Source organism: Macrobrachium nipponense, chromosome 22 (genome assembly GCF_015104395.2).
Source record: "Macrobrachium nipponense isolate FS-2020 chromosome 22, ASM1510439v2, whole genome shotgun sequence".
Classification (NCBI taxonomy): domain Eukaryota; kingdom Metazoa; phylum Arthropoda; class Malacostraca; order Decapoda; family Palaemonidae; genus Macrobrachium; species Macrobrachium nipponense.
In genome coordinates this window covers 64,238,290-64,255,481 of record NC_087213.1, presented here as the reverse complement: position 1 = coordinate 64,255,481, position 17,192 = coordinate 64,238,290, and the positions used below count along the sequence as shown (strand labels likewise).

Below are 17,192 nucleotides of genomic sequence, written 5' to 3'. Positions count from 1 at the left end.
CCATGCAGTTTGAACCAATTTCATGGGAAAAATGTTACTGTAGTTCTATATACCAATGTTGGCAACTCTTTAGATCACCCTATAAGACAGCAAGTGAGCTGAGAAGCCCTCAGTCTTGCTCGAGGTGGTAAGGGGTTCGGGAATGTCATCACAAATACTCATCCAAGAATGCGTTGTAAATATTTCACGATAAATATGCTAGGAATTTGTTTCCCGTTTTATTTCTTATTTTCTACAATATTGTTTGAGCTGCAATTTCAATGAAAAAAAACACACACACACACACACTAGAAAGAAAGCTCATTTTGTAAAATTAGCATAATTTTATGACTGTCATGGGGGAAAAAGATGCCCACTTGGGATGGGAAATATTCAACTTCCTGTGGAAGGTACATTTTTTTTTATTTTAGAATTTTTTCCTTATACCATGTGAATATACTTATCTTCCGCTTTCCATTGATGATGTTTTCAAGTTTTTCTATTAAATTGGCCATCCTTAAAAGCCCAGTAATGGGTGTATGCATTAACGTATATTAGCCCGAACTGTGAGGGGTTAAGCGCACGCGCACACAAAACCTCATTGACTTCATTAGTCAATAATTTCATGCTTAACTGCAGTTCATACTTTCATATGTGAAAAAAAAGAAACCCCCTTTTTCCCACCACCATCCAGAAACTTGTTAAAAACTTTGTCAACACAAAAAAGGAATGGGAGATATTATAAATTATGCATCTAAACATTTTTGTTCCTTAACAACAAACCTGAGATTTTACCTAACCTGTTAAGCATTTTGACTGAAGTATGAAGCAATGAACAATATAACATTCATCAATAGAGAGTGGACCCCCGTATTCACGGACTCACACTCAGATTTCTCTCAGGAATATTTTCCCACATTATTTGCGGAAATTATGCCTATTCGTGGTATTTTTCTGAGAAATATCCAGAAATTCCCGTTTTTTTTTTTTTTTTTCTTTTATCAATTTATCATAAAATGCACTTTGTGATAAAACTATTAAATGCTGTTTTCAGCATTTTTATAGCGGTTAGCGGATTCTAACTATTCACTGTGTGTGTGTGTGTGTGGGGGGGGGGGGGGGGGGTACGCATCCCCCCTTAGAATACGGGAGGATCACTGTAATCCTATAACCAAATTTTTTTCATAAATGTTCAAGAAACTCAAGGGTTAAAAGTGGAAACTGAAGGGGAAGCCAAAATAATAAATAATTCCCTTTAAAGCATATCTCACCGTATTTTGTGATGCCACTGCAACCATGTTAAATTATTGCCATTGACAATCTAGTACTATATATATATTTACACCAATCACAAAATAAATATACAACAATCACATTTTTTTCAAGGTTCTAAATTTTTAATGCTCAAATGGCACACATTACACCTCTCAAATGCTTATCTAGTTGAACTATTTACAATACATTCCCTTTCACTGCCACACACAAGAGGTGGTGCAGCAATTTCTACTTAAAGTTCAATTTCCTTACCTATGATTTTCATTAACAAATAATAGTTCTTATTTTAGTCAAAACCCCCAAAGGGATGGTACTATTTTTAAGTTTTAGAATCTCTACGTTCACCAAGAAGAAAATAAGTCCTACTAAACCGTTGCAATAATGGCTTATATCACCTACAGAAAATTTAGGAAACCTGCACCAATGAACTTCATAGCACACCAGAATAATAGATTTTTGCATGGCACAAAAAATTATAAGGACACCTTCATAACTAAATTGAAGGATGAAATGTTCACTCGTACACTTTATCCATCACTACCCCTAAAATAACTTGTTGCTTGTGAATCACACTCACTGCCGTGGGGTAATTAGTGGCCCAATTTAAAAAAATTCAATAAAATTTTTTAAAAATATAAAAGTAACTTCAACACTCTTTTTCATTGGTAAATAACCTATTTTAAACAATTAGAAGATAAGAGGCTTAAGGGGTAACTTTAGAAAACCGAAAAATAGAGATGTAGAACACCCAAAAAAAAAATAAAATGATGAAGACTTGAACTGTGGTGTGCCAACATCCAGACAGCATGTCGCTGTGCTGATGAAGGCACAATCTCCATGGTCCATTACAGCCTGTTTTTGTAAATTTGTTTGTTATTCAACATTTCTCTTTTTCAAAGTTTGCTCAAGTGTTATTTTCTAATTATTCAAAAATATATTACTTCCCAATGAAAGAAGAAAGGTTGAAGTTTCTTATTTTTCTAGGCTGAAGTTTCTTTGTATTTATCCAGAAAAAATATCTTCATTAATTCATTACATTGTTCTGTAACTTTTCCCAATTAGGGTACAAATTACCACATGAAAGTGATAGTGTGACTCACAATTCATAATTATAGTATACTGGAATAGAACTGTCAGAGGGTAAATTATATCCCTACTAAATATAGGGTAAATTATATCCCTACTAAATAAAATACACCTATCATATTTAGTACACTGTTACTGTCACGTTGTAAATTTCTCCCGCCAGCCCATCTCCATGGCACCAAGAACATATGGTGGACCCCTTACAGCTACTATCAATTACTATGGAATGAGAAAAAAACACCACACACGCACACGCACACACACACACACACACACACACACACACACACACACACACACACACACACACACACACACAGAGAGAGAGAGAGAAGAGGAGAAGAGAGAGAGAGAGAGAGAGACGAGAGAGAGAGAGAGAGAGAGAGAGAGAGAGAGAGAGAGAGAGTATCATTGCTTGCTTCACTCATCGGCAGCTTAAATTTGAAAATCACAGGGAGCTAGTGTTGGCATAGATGCACGTAATTGCACTGCCGACTTACTTAGTAAGTATACATTATAAAATATTTTATCATAAATGTAATTTTTATGCATGTGTTGATTGACCCAGAGGTAGGATATGGTTAATTCAACCTCATACAATAATAATAAACAGGAATCAGAGAAATAGAAAATAAAAGCATTGAATCAATGCTCCTTGTTCCTCACCAGATAAAGGAGCTGGAACAGAAGGTACTACCTCTGGCCGGCACTCATCTTGGCTTTATAACGTGGCTTGTTTGCCAAACCTGCCTCTACAAGTCAACCTTTGTAGCAAGGTATGAAACCAGTGACTACTAACCATACAACTAGTCTGTTGGCCCTGCCCAGGGCATGTAACTGACTAATCAAGACCAAATTATACACAAAAACACCTACACCACCCCACCAACAAAAACAATTTCCAAACCCAACCACAAAATTAAGAACTGGAGGGAGCTCCAAGCACTAGGTGGCACCCAGACTTTCCTTTAACACAACATCTGATATCAAGGCAAATATAGTTACGAGAGAAAAGCTTCCTACGCTTCCGCCCCTAACACCCTGCCAGCCACGGATAATGGCCCTAATGCACTGCACTTATCATAAATCACTAACATCCTTCAATTACTGTGTCGCAAAGACTGATAGATACTTTCAATAGGTAGCCTGTAAAATAGCCGAAATGGACAAAATGTCTAAGACATTGATGTGGCTACTGATCTGATCTCGTGAGTTTTAGATCTTAATATATGAAGGTCCTCCTCTCCCACTTGCATATATGTTTCTCTGATTAGAAGTCCCTCTAACCTCCCCTGTCTTGTCTAAATAGTACCTTAGTACTCTACCTCTTTTCTTCTTCTGGGGTTAAGTTTTCCATCAAATTTTTGATGACAAAAGAATGAGAACAGGACAGGATTTGTTGGGGTCTTCATTCTTAGCTAGACCCCCCAATGTATGGGAACATACCGCATCTCCCTGCAAGAAGCCTACTTTCTTGTCAAGGGTGTGTATCTCACTTACCCTCTTCACTGTCGTTAGAGCAACCAAGAAAAGTTTCCCATAAGATCTCTAGATGTGGATCAAAGAGGTCCGAACTTGGGTTCTGATAGCCATCAAAGAGGTCCGAACCTGGGTCCTGATAGCCATTTAAGAACCAATCTAGATTCCAAGTGATCGCTCTGAGCCCTTGGACTTAATGGTATTGAAAGACCTTATGAGATCCAACATGTCTTGGTTGGTAGAGACGTCTACCCTCTATGACGAAATACACAGCTGAGCATTGCTCTGTATCCTCTGATTGTTGATGATGAAAAGCCTTTAGCTTTCCTTAGATACAACAGGAAAGTCTGCAATAACAATTACAGAAGTCGAAGAAGACGAGACATCATCTGCACCAATCCTTAAAGACCGCCCACTTGACCTGATAGACCGTGTCGGAAGATCTTCTGCCACTCCTGAAAATCCTTTTTGTCGGAGGAGTTTCCTGACAGTCCGTAACCTGTCAGGGCCAGAGTGGACAACCCTTGGTGGAATTGGTTGAAGTGGGGTTGCTTGAGTAAATTTACTTTCTGAGGTAGCAACCTCGGAAAGGCCATCAGCAGGAACATTAGGTCCAGGAACCACTAGTCATGGGCAAAATGGGGCTACATGGGTCATCATAACTGTTGTAGGCCCAAATTTTCATCACCTCTCATCATGCAGACAAGTGGGGATATGTATAGATCCATGTTCGACCAGTGCTGCAGCATCCGACGCCCAAGCAAGAGGGTCTGGGACTAGAACATTAATTGGAAGTTCATTCTTTGCCTGGATGAACCTGGTTACCAACTTGCCTTGTTGTTGGAAGCCCATATAAGAAGGGTTCTTGCTTCTTTGTAAAGGGAAAGCGAACTTGTCTCGCCTTCCTTCTTTATGTACAACAGGGCTGTCATATTGTCAGAATGAATAGTCATAACTTTTGTACTTACTGAGCAAAATGTTGGAGGCCTTGTTTGTTTGATTGTATGGTGTTTTTACTTTGCATGGAACTAGCGGTTATTCAGCAACGGGACCAACGGCTTTAAGTGACTTCCAAACCATGTTGAGAGCGAACTTCTATCACCAGAAATACACACCTCTAACACCTGAATGAAATGCCCAAGAATCGAACTCGCAGTCACCGAAGTGGCAGGTCAAGACCATACCAATCACACCACTCAGGAGCTGTTGGAGGCCTCATACATTCACTGACTTCTCTTAAAAGTGATTTTGCTCTTCAGATCAGTCCCAACACTTGGATCACCCAGATGGGCTAGCTCCCCATCCTAGGTCCGTGCATCTGCAAAAAAAATTCAAGGTTGCAGTTCAATGGATACAGGGACTTGCCCTGGGAAAGTCTGCTTTCCAAGTTCAAGTTCACCACCGGAGATCCACCTTGATCTCTAATGACAGGAAAAACAAACTTATCCTGTGTTCCTTCCTGTATCAGCTGGTCCACAGGTAAAATTGAAGGGGTCTCATGCAATCTTCCTGTGGGAAACTGTTCTATTGGGGCCAATGTTCCCAGCAGGCTCACCTAGTGGGATGCTGTGCATGTTCGATGCGCAAGAAACTCCTCCACTTTTTCCAGGCAAGACTAAATGCAATTGGGGGATGGAGAAACCTGAAGACTCAGTTTATCACTATCCCCAAATATAGAATCTTCTGAGAAGTAACCACCTGAAACTTTTGAAAGTTGGTAAGTATGCCCAGTTCTTGGGTTAAAAGAATTGTTCTCTTGAAGTCCTCCTTGCACTTTTGCTCTGTCTGTGACTGAAGAAGCCAATCATCCAGAAAAACGGCTAGGTTTTATTCCCTTCAGGTTGCAGCCATTTGGAGAGAAGGGCAAAGGCACTCATAAAAACTTATGGAGCAGTTGAAAGCCTGAAGCATAAAGCTGAGAGGGGGTACTTCCTGGACCTCTGATGTACCAGATGTAGAAGTATGCATTTCTCATGTCTACAGATGTCGCCCTCTTGAATGGATGACATGATGAACTGGACCGTCTCCATCTTGAACTTTCTTTTTCACAAAGAAGTTCAGGGCATTCACATCCAACAATGACCTTCATACCCCTGACTAGATTCTAGGGTGACCACAAAAAGAATACAGTAAAACCTCTCCGTCTTGAGGTTTTCCACTTCCTCGATTGCTCTTTTCTCAAGTAGGGAAGGTACTTCGCTTGTGAGTGCTGAAAACCTAACGGAGCCTACCGAGTGGTTGGTCAACATGATGGGTCTGTTGGCCAATGGAAGTTCTTCCATTGGCCTGGTCTGGTCGAGAAACAAACATTAAACCTAGGTCTTTGATACCTTGATCTATTGCCACGAAAACGTGGAGTCTGTACTCATAGGTGTTGGGTCTCTCGGGTAATATCTCATTTACTGTAGAGCTAGGAAACAGATGTTGATGATCTCAAGTCAAATTTAAAACTGCTGATTAGTGAGGAAGTTACACTCGTCATAAAAGAGCACCACAGCTCTCTCTTCATTAGAACTCTTAATGTGTACAGTGATGCTAAGTTCTGTGTCCCATACCTTATGCCCTTATCAATACACAACAGGACATTTAACCAATCAGAGGCTACTTCTACAGGCAGCTGGGAATAACTCTTAATTTTCCTTGCTAAGGCACCCACTATACAGTCTACAAAACTCAATACCTCAAAAATCTTAAAGGGGTTCTTGAGTAAGTGGTTTACCTCTGTGGGGGAGAAAATAACTTTGGCTACATTAAAAGCTGATCTCCTTGAGGAATCTATGAGACCACAAAAGTTTCCCTGGGAGGAGGCAGCCACTCTTGAGAGAGGGAGGTTCCCCAGTTTCATACAACAAATACCGCCATCAAACTAAGCGAGAAAGGGGGATAACTAAATGAGGCTTTCCCCTGCTCCCTCTTCTCAGCAAGCCAACTATCCAAAGCACCTTCCTGGCCAAGGAAGACAAAACCCATCTTGCAGAGTCCGTCTTGCATAGGTTGCTCTGACAAAAAGAATGTCAAAGCTGGAGTAGCAGGAGCCACAGACGTTAAAAATCCGGGAAAATCATGTAAACTGTATTTCATCAAAGCTGAACGTGATGTAGGATAACAGCCATGATCCTCGACTTCCTCCTCACCATCCGCTTCTGACAATCCCGTCGTCTTATGCCCAGATAGGGGTTTGAGGTAGAAGCAGGAACATTAACACCACTCATCTGGTATCTGAAGGCAGGCGTAGCAGGAAAAAGTGAGCAGAAGGTGTCGTGCCAATACTCGGCAAATTCTTGATCGTCGACTTCTCAAACTGGCGAGTGACTGCAAAATCCTGTGTTCGGCACTCCTGGGTGCTCAGGCACTAACCAAGAGCTCAGAGGCAACTCCGCTGCTCGTGGGCGCTCAGGCGCCGCTGGGGGTTCGGGCACCATCAGCCTCTCTATAGGACAATGCATATTCAAGATGACCGCTTGAGTGCTATCACAGGCTGATCAAAGGTGAAACATTCAGGGTAGTCCCAAAACCTGCAAAACGGTTCCTCTGGCTCCCTTAATCTCTTGTATGGCACTATGGGAGAGCAAACCAAGTCTGATGCAGGCCTTTTCAACAGCCACAATTCACCACTAGCGCCAAACCTCAGGACTGTAACCCTATGAACTCTAGGATAGCCTGTGGACTTCCTTTTGGATGCCTTTCCAGTGGCTATCCTTTGTTGTAACCTGATACAACAGGTCCGATTGAGGAGACGACTGTCCGAGGGCAGTCTCCACTGACCTCACTATGACTGCTCCCAGATGCAAGGGAGTACACCAGTGACCTTTGCCTAGGAGCATCGGTGGGATGAACAGCTACTACCTCCCCTGACATTTTAATAACACTGCTTCTCTTTTCCTCTTTGTCCATGAGGACAAACATTGAGTTTGCTAACCCTGACATTGTTTCTACAAACACCACCATTTTAGTATCAAAGACTATCAATTTTCGAATCAAGGCTGGCAAGGAATAAGGGTCAGAAGCAGGGGAGCTGGGTATGGGAACAGATAAATTAGTCGAGAGAAATGGGAGACAAAGCAGAAGCAAGCATGGAGATACTAGATCTAAATTATCTACAGACTTAGTAAAACTATCTAATGTCATCGAACCTACCATCTCAGACTCGGCTCTAGAAGCCACCTTACGTATCCAGTTTAGATAAAGCGAGAAGCTAACAATTTCCACTTTCTTGCATCCAACCCTTCACATTCATTGTAAGTCTTGTTGCAAGAACACTTGTCCCCTGAAATCAATGCACAATGTGTGCAAGTCTTACTACTCTGTTAAATGTGTATTACAAACTTTGCTGCAATACATTACACTAGAACTTATGCTGGCAGAACTAGTGTCAGACATATTAAAATGTAAAAAAAATAATGTAAAATACTGTTGTCAAATTATTGTGTCTAATCAGAGAACTAATACAGTGCTTCACCAAAACACATGGGAAAAGTCAACAAAATCCAAACCAAACTCCACAGCTCACAACTGACCTACTGTTGACAGCAAGCAGGAAACAACGGACTACCTGTTGGAGTGGTTCCTCTCTTACCCCAGAAGTGGGTGGGGCAATTACCCATACCTAGAACAGCACTATCACTAATGTGATTTTCAAATTTTTTAAGCCGCTGACGAGTGAAACTATATACATATACATATATATATATAATTTATTGCACACTAAAAAACCTCATCTGTCTTTAGTGTTTCAGGAAGTAACATTATGTAAAGTCCCTCCTAACTGCAACAAGCTTTTGTTATATAAGGAATCTGAAGTTAAGTGAATCTAAGTTTAACCAGACCACTGAGCTGATTAACAGCTCTCCTAGGGCTGGCCCGAGGGATTAGAATTTTTTTTATGTGGCTTGGGACCAAAATTTTTGGCATTATGCCAAGCACAAGGGCAACTAAGGCCATTCAGCACTGAAATGGAAATTGTGAGTTAAAGGTTTGAAAGGTGTTACAGACGGATAATCTATAGAAGAAAGGGAATATGAACAGAGGTACAGTAAAAGGAATGAAAGTAGTTGCAACTAGGGGCCAAAGGGACGATGCAAAGAACCTCAAGTAATACCTACATTGCACCGAATGAGGTGCACTGATGGCACTACCCCCTACGGGGAATTAGTTACTTAGCAACCTATAGCTTATTGTGGTATCCGAACCACATATCGAGAAATCAATTTCTAAACACCAGAAGTAAATTCCTCTGGTTCTGCACTGGCAGCTGGGAGGAGCAAACTCGGGCTACCAAAATGATATCTAGGAATATGGATAACTTATTTCCTAATAACGGAAGTTAACCAAATGAGCAATACTGCATGCCACACGAGATTCACACTTTAAAACAAGCGCAGAAATTGGAATATATGTAACCTGACTAGCATTTTGGTAGAACAAGCTACCCTTTGATATTCTCTAGGCTGGAAAATAAGATAATTTAAAAAACAGCATACTGTACATGTCAACAATATTTTGAAACATCTTAGGATGTATTACATTCACATCCTAGATATTCATTAAGTCCCATTGCTTACAATTTAACAGCTGATGACTTTGTAGCATGGCTATTATATACGTATACACATTTTGAAAATATAACTTACAACAAATTTGTACAATTTGCACAAATTATGAATGAAGGCAATAAAACCAAGCACTGGGCATTTTCAGCCATTCAGCACTTGTACAAATTAGGGGTACCAAAACTGGAATTCCTTCATTTACCAAGAGGGAAAATTTAATACCAAATCACTTACAAGAACGCACTTGTTAGAGATGACTGCCAAGTTGTCTGTGCATTATCTCACAAGAACTAGTATTGTTGACCGTTTATACAGAGAAGGATACTCATAATAGCTTGCTTTGCTTAATGATCATAATTCATATTTCTGCCTTCCATTGTGTCTAGAATAAATCTTGAGTTTTCTCCAGACTCACTGAAGTGAAGACATACACTCCTCGACAACAATGGCAGGATAAGAGGTAATTTTGACTAATTTACAATGGCATCATGAAGCCCTCTTGCCAATTCACGTAAGTCATGCTAACTTGTAATAACCTGTCTTGCAAGAATTATCTATATACATATGATTTGCCCTAGCTTACTATAAACAAAACTTCTAAACTTTCCGACCAACATATACAGTGACAACATATACAGTGAAATTCAAAAATTCATTTCAAAACTTACTCAGCATTTCTTTTTACTGCAGTGTTTTGTTTTGAGATTCCTTTACTGTACATAACCCTTATTATTAGCAACTGCTTAATCTTCTTTCACCCTCTGGTATTACGTGTATAATAAAATTGTCTTACAAAATTAGCTGTTAAGATAAATCATAGACTAATTCTTATTCACAATCATTCCCACTGCCTTAGAGTTCCGGGCCAGACCAAATTTTCAATTTTTTCTGGCTCTGTATACATTAACACTATAAGCCAAATAATTCTCTTTCTCAAGTACATCCTATAGCTACAAATTCAACCAACATAAAACACTTCCGATATCAAAATCTCATTCACCAAAGACACACTTTCTCTGTCAATTTTATGATGCTTTTTAATTTGAAGGCCCTCCTCGATCAGGAAGAACTAGATTCTGAGGTACTTTCCTTCAATGCTTGTATAACACTAAACTTCAGACCGCTATCTAGAAACACAGGCATCACCACTGATTTTGATAATTTCATTATGAGTTCACAGAAATCACTATCTAGAAACACAGGCCTCAACTTTGATTTTAATAATTTCATTATGATTTCACAGAAATCTTTCTCTATCCATGGCCATATACTACTACTATTACTGTTTATTCTGCATTTCAAATTACCAAATACATGCATTCCTAAATAAATTTTCTATTACATGTTTGCCATAGTCATGAGAGAAAGAATATTGCTGTGATATGTATGTCAACCCCTCCTATTTGCAGTTCCGGATTCCCTGCTTCACTTATTCGCGGATTTTTCTGAAACTTATATCCGGATTATCGTGAAAATTCGCCTATTAGCAGTATTTTCATGGAGAGAGATTCATGAATTACTGTATTTTCATATTTTTGTGACCATAATTGCATTTTTTGAAGGATTTTTGGTGTTTGAACAATCAAAATGGACAGTTTATTATTTTTTGAGGGGTTGTCAAGTATTCAGCTATTGACTGGGAGTTGTATTACACATATGAAGAAAGCTGTCATGAAAAATATATATGATGGTAAACAAACACATGAACTTTTAGATTAAGGCTAACCTTTATGTAGAGAAAATTTTGATCTTTTTAGTCTATTACAGACTACGTAAAATATATTATTTTGCCTTTTTTATCCGAAGTTAATAAAAAACCTTATAAATAAAGTTAGAATCTAGTTAAAATTTTGTTCACAAAATGGCTATTATACAGTACATACTGCCTTATTACCAATCATGCCTTATGTTGGATAGTTCTGTGGAATGATCTGCCTATATACTATGCTGAAAACTGAATCTACATTACACTCAACATTGTGACAATCATAACTTATTTAAAACAAAACAAATATTAGTTATATAAACAACCCATGTATAGAACCATGCAGAGCATAAATTTAATGCCTAATTAATCAAACTTACTTAGCTACTCCCATGACTGCAATAATCTGCTACTCCCTCAAACCTGAACAACCTTACTAAAGAAAAAATTAAGATTTCCAGCAAAGTTGTATATTGCCACCTTTTCCCAAAAACTATGAAACAAAAATTGGCAATACTACAAGGCTATACTTTTCAGAATATTTAAAATGTATGACTTCTGAATTTCATGTGTCACTATACAACAACACAGATTTCACATACAAATATTTAGTATAGTATAATTATTCATGAAGAAAGTTTAAAGACTACGAACACACCATTAAAACACTTGTACAAGGTTCATGAAACATTATGCAGCAAAGTACACCACTTCGGTTCCCGATACCTTTATAATCCTAACAGCTCACACATTGTCACAATCTGTTTGACCAGCAAACTCCTGAATACAAGCTGATCCATGGAATCTACTTCACAGTCACACTTCAAGAATTACTGCGCTACAAATTCACCTTATAACTGTAGAAACACAGTCAAGTAGTAAATGAAGTTCTAATGTTTTGCTTTCAATATTTGAGGTTCGCTCCTAATGCATTCTTGAATAAATACTGAATGTGATCAATATCTCAAGGTTCACTCCTATGTACTCTTGAATGAATAAATGTGACCAATATCAGAAAAATCCAATGTACTTTACAAGAATACTGAAAAACTATTAAAAAGTCCATGATAAAATAGCCACATATTAAATCCTTCAATTGCATGAAGATTAAAACTAAAAAGTAAACTCTAAATTTCAAACGGAAAGAAAACTAGCTTCAACTCTTGAATACCAGAAAACCCTACACAGACAACTGCAAATGCATCTTTTCCACAGGCCTGAAGACCTTCAATATTTTCATACTTCATTGCAATCCTCAATCAGGCCAGTTAGGTAACCTTCCCTTTAAGTTCATGAAGTATTTAAGTGAAGATCAAAATACCTATCACTGACTGTTTAACAACTAGCACTTTTCCTTATACAAATGGATAAAAAAAAGAACTAACCAAAGCTACGTAAGTACTCTCCCATATGCATTTAAACATACACACACCCCATGGCTGCATCATGGAAGAAGAAGAAGAAGAAGAAAAAAAAAAACACTAACTGGTTTCACCAAGCTTAAAAGTGAGGCTTCTAATCATTCTTAATTTTATAAATCTTTTGAAACATAACACTTACCAAATAGCATTCACAACAACCTTAAGCCTTCGTTTATTTAGCGCACGCGCGCGCACACACACACACACACACGATACAAGATGCACAAAAATAAACATGTATATCACTAACCCTGGATGAATAGTATTAATAAGGGTATACTGTATACAAATGCAAATACTGCATATAAATAGTGCCCATGCACAAATATGCTAAAATATACAGTATACACAACACCATAAATACAAAAATACTAAATGAGGAACCTGCTTATACATTTTGGAAAAGAATTTTAGCAATTAAAAGAACAATGAAGTAAACTTCAAAACAAATTCCTACTGATTCTACTGTATCCCTCAAACATTTTTGACCCATCCTGCTTTGAAATGAGGGTCATAAATGCCAAAACAGGATGACGCTGATAAAAACCAAAAGGGTGGGTACTCACTGACGCCGACCAGCTTGTCTGGCACCTTGATATCTTCAGATTCCATCGCACCGCCACCACCTGGTCCTCCTGGGGGCCCCCAGAGGTAAAGTTTCCATGATAGAAATAAGAAACATACAATAAAAAAAAACTGTCCAGTTTGAATTTGTACAGCATTTGGATATCTGACAACAAAACAGCTTCATCACCAGATGCCTTTATGCCAAAACTTCATCGAACACGACAGCATTTCTTAGAGTACGCCCCTTATTCCTCCTAATTAAAATGATTCTCAACATTCATAGCATGACTTAACATAGAAATTCACAGCATTCTCATAATATACCCTCATTAGCTGGGCTTGCACATTCCAATTCATTTAAAAATACTAATATCCGATTAAAAAAAAAATCTTAAAAAGAGAAAATTGCATCACGTGGACATTAAAATCAGTATATAAATTAACTTTAACCCTATAAAGCTGTATGAAAATATGAAACTTTCAAGAGCATAAAATTTTGATTCATGCATGAAATAAATTTATCAACCATTATATGCACATTACGAACCAAAGCCAATCTCCCCTTAGCAAGGCCAATGAACCCCCAAAAATACTGCTATTAATTTAGACCATTGTACCTTAAACAACGAAGTCTTCTTAAACACTGATTTATTTTCACAAAACATTGAATCCTTCGATCCTCCTCTTCCAGATAAAAATAAAGTATCTATATAACCCTCCACGTGATTAAAGGTCTTGTCTTGATCTAACCTATCCACTTTGCTAGAGACTATAAACATGCCCAACACTTTTCTTCCTCTTTGTAATAGGAAAAGAACTACCTCAACAGAACAGGGCAGCAACATAGCTGTGAAACACAAGCACTGAAAATCTACCTTTACAATTACCCCTGAGAGCCTCCCAAAATGACCAATACCAGCCTTGAAGTCGGAGTCACTCCGGAAATTTTACTCAGTCATGCAAGATGGGAGGTCAATTTAACTTGTTAAACATAGGCATATTTTCACTAATATTGTCATCCTACAAATTCTTTTGGTTACAAACAAAAATAAAAAACCAGTATTCATACTTTACCTTACCACTTGCTGGCATGGACGAGCACTTTAATCCGAAGTGACTCTGACTATAAGTCCTCTTACCCTTGGGCATAGACCACATCATACTAACAATATAATAGCAATAACAAATTCCCACAAAACCAAATCACAACAAATACTCACTCAAGCCGACCATCTTGTCCGGGACCTGGATCTCATCAGATTCGACCGACCCCAAGCCACGATGTGGAGGACCACCGCCTGGAGCACCGCCACCGGGAGCACTGCCTGGACCACCCATTAATGGACCGCTCATGAAGACACCTCCACCACCTCCTCCGCCGCCTCCACCACCATCACCACCACCTGGGGGTCGCTTGGCATCAGGACCTACAGGCAAAATAAATGAGTGAACACGATCGTTCCAGGGTTCCTATCACCATCATAACTGATCTCTTAATATCTTGTCTCTGTTGCTATCTATGGCAAAGTTAATGTGAAGTAGATTTACTTGTGAAACTACCCACTGAAAATCTCATTTCCCATCGATTATCTGCATTACCCAGAACAAAAATCCTCACAACCTTCCAAATTTAGATAAGCGTGCTTATTCCACTCTTGTACATAATTGTTAAACAAAAGTATCCTCACTGAAAAATCCTTAGTTCAAAAGTGCTTTTCAAGTAATAATTATCCTTATAATATTTAAACAGGTTACATCAATATTTTTATGACCATCAATTTACGATTTGTCCTCATACACAAAATCCTCATACAGCTCCACATTTCCACCCTCATGAAGGAAAGCCATTCATCTGCAACCATTGTATCTGAATTTGTAGATCTGTCACTAACGCACAACACTACTATGCTTGGCTTCATAATAGAATCATACAGTAATTACCTTACAATTACATTAACTTTTTATGTATGATGAGAGAATATAACCCTGCCACTTTTAAGCATACCCACTGACCGATCAGCTTTACTGATGATTAATAAATCACTCTTAACTAGTGACGGTTCCAAAAAAATCTCAAAGTTGGCAAATCAAACTAAAGCAATCATTGGGACCTATAAATTCTTAATTTTATTCCTGTCAATCATTTCTATTTATTATCATAAAGAGAAAAAAAACACAGACTAATGTCCAACCCCACAAATATATCCCATTAATATATTTTTCATCCTCTGACCAAGAGCACCTTGAATATGCCATAAGTATTATTCCACTGCAGTACCTAAGGTCTGTACACATTCGTCATGCTTTTTCTATAAATAATTCAATCATAAATAGGTCACTTAGAATAAAATATAGAATTTATGCCAATGGCTGAGCGCTGGGATCTATGAGGTCATTAACCATCAAAGAATCTTATTTATGCACAAAACGACATTGAAAGGCATTCTTGCTAAAGGCAAAGATTTTGTATTTAATAGGATCATCATGTTCCTAAGTAAAACCGGTTTCCTAAAAAGTCTAAATTGGTATTTATACAGAAGCAGTCCGCACGGACTGCAAGGAATGTAACCACGGATACGACATCCACTAGCGATTGGGGTGTCCAATATATTTCGCCATGTTTAGTACTGGCCCCTGGGGGGGTTAATTACAGTTGCCCAAAATAAGCATTACTTAAAATTCTTGTTCAGTAGGTAAAACTACATAGAAAAATCGCAACTGCCACAGTCTAAGCCGCCGCGGATAAGTACCCTAGATCTACCTCTTAATTTTTTTTTTTTTACAGGATTAATTCCAGAAAACCAGCCCGAGAAGTCATTGTTAGGCTCAAAAGGTCTGGATAAACTAATTCTTTATAATCAAGTGCTGAAAGGAATATTGACAGTAAAATACTTTGAATGGTGTAACCCGTGAAAACCTTGCAGATACTATGAATAAATTGTTAGGAGGGCAGATAGAAAAATATGAATGGAGGCAATTAAATGAACAAAAGGGATTGCAACTAGGGACTGAAGTTATATTACAAAGAACCTGATAATACCTACAGTCACTGTTTGAGGTGCACTGATGGCACTACCCCTCTTTACAGGGAATTAATCTACATTTAATGCACTAGTTTGTATAAATCCTAAAATTATATATAGCCCTAGTTTCATACTCCAAAACCCAAAACACATCAGACTTGAACCCACAGATAAAGAACCCTCCATTGCAACCAAGCACCAGCCCTACACCCATGATATGTGAACGTTTGCCTCATGATTTCATACGACTGAAGAATGATCTCGAAGGTGGAAGGGAAGTACTCCTTACTATTTATGAGCGATATCTTTCTTATACCAGCCAACAAATCATACATGGCCTTATTTCTGGAGCCAAAGAAATGGCAGTCATAATATTTAGCATCGTAAGCATTCAAGAAACCTTTACTTAGCTTGGCATAAAAAAATAAAAAAAATTGCAATGAGTGCAGAGATGGAATATCTCCCTATGATCAACATATATTGGAACTGAAAACCCTGTTTGGCTTAATGACAACCATTTCATTACAACCCAATTAACCTATTTACCAAATAGCTATTTGGGAAGACTGCTAAGCAATATCCTTCAAAAACCACTCCTCCAACTACAATATTACAGTAGAACCCTGTACCTCAATGCCGATCTGTTCCAGAGGGAGCGTCGAGATAAGATTCAGTCAAGATCTGAATAGAATTTAAATGGAAAATGGATTCTCCTCTTGACCCCCAGTTATTATAAACAAAGTTAAATAACATATAGTACTAGATGACCTTTTTAATTTTTAAGAGTACGTGAAAAATGTAAAAAAATTTGGCCTACGTCCCATGCGGCCAATGGTTGACCTAGCTCCATAGGCAGGTTAGGTATAGTAAGCACTGTACTAGGTAGGCACGAAACTAGTTTATAACTGAAAATAAAACCTAAATATCACAAATTAATAAAATATTGAAAATATGACGCTAATTCAGTCACACAAATGCTTTTCATATACTTCAATTCAATAATCTCCTTAAGTCAAATTATTGTAGTTCTCATTTTCCTCTTCAGATTGTCTGCAATGGCTGTCTTGGGACCCCTGATTGAATCAAAACACAATACAGAAAGCTACAA

The 17,192-nt window shown here is 38.2% G+C and overlaps 1 protein-coding gene across 16 annotated transcripts in view; it reads right to left on the bottom strand.

Annotated features, from left to right (window-relative positions):
• Positions 1 to 17,192, bottom strand: part of LOC135198758 (far upstream element-binding protein 1-like) — a 77,169-nt gene that overhangs the window by 51,178 nt on the left and 8,799 nt on the right. For 11 of the 16 annotated variants that reach the window (XM_064226655.1, XM_064226666.1, XM_064226664.1 and 8 more), the window contains 2 exons: positions 14,282 to 14,488; positions 13,061 to 13,129 (listed from right to left, as the gene is read on the bottom strand). In XM_064226655.1, the coding sequence (XP_064082725.1) occupies positions 13,061 to 13,129; positions 14,282 to 14,488 (276 nt within the window). The remainder of the gene's footprint in view (positions 1 to 13,060; positions 13,130 to 14,281; positions 14,489 to 17,192) is intronic. The other 5 variants (XM_064226657.1, XM_064226653.1, XM_064226661.1 and 2 more) reach the window with 2 other exon arrangements.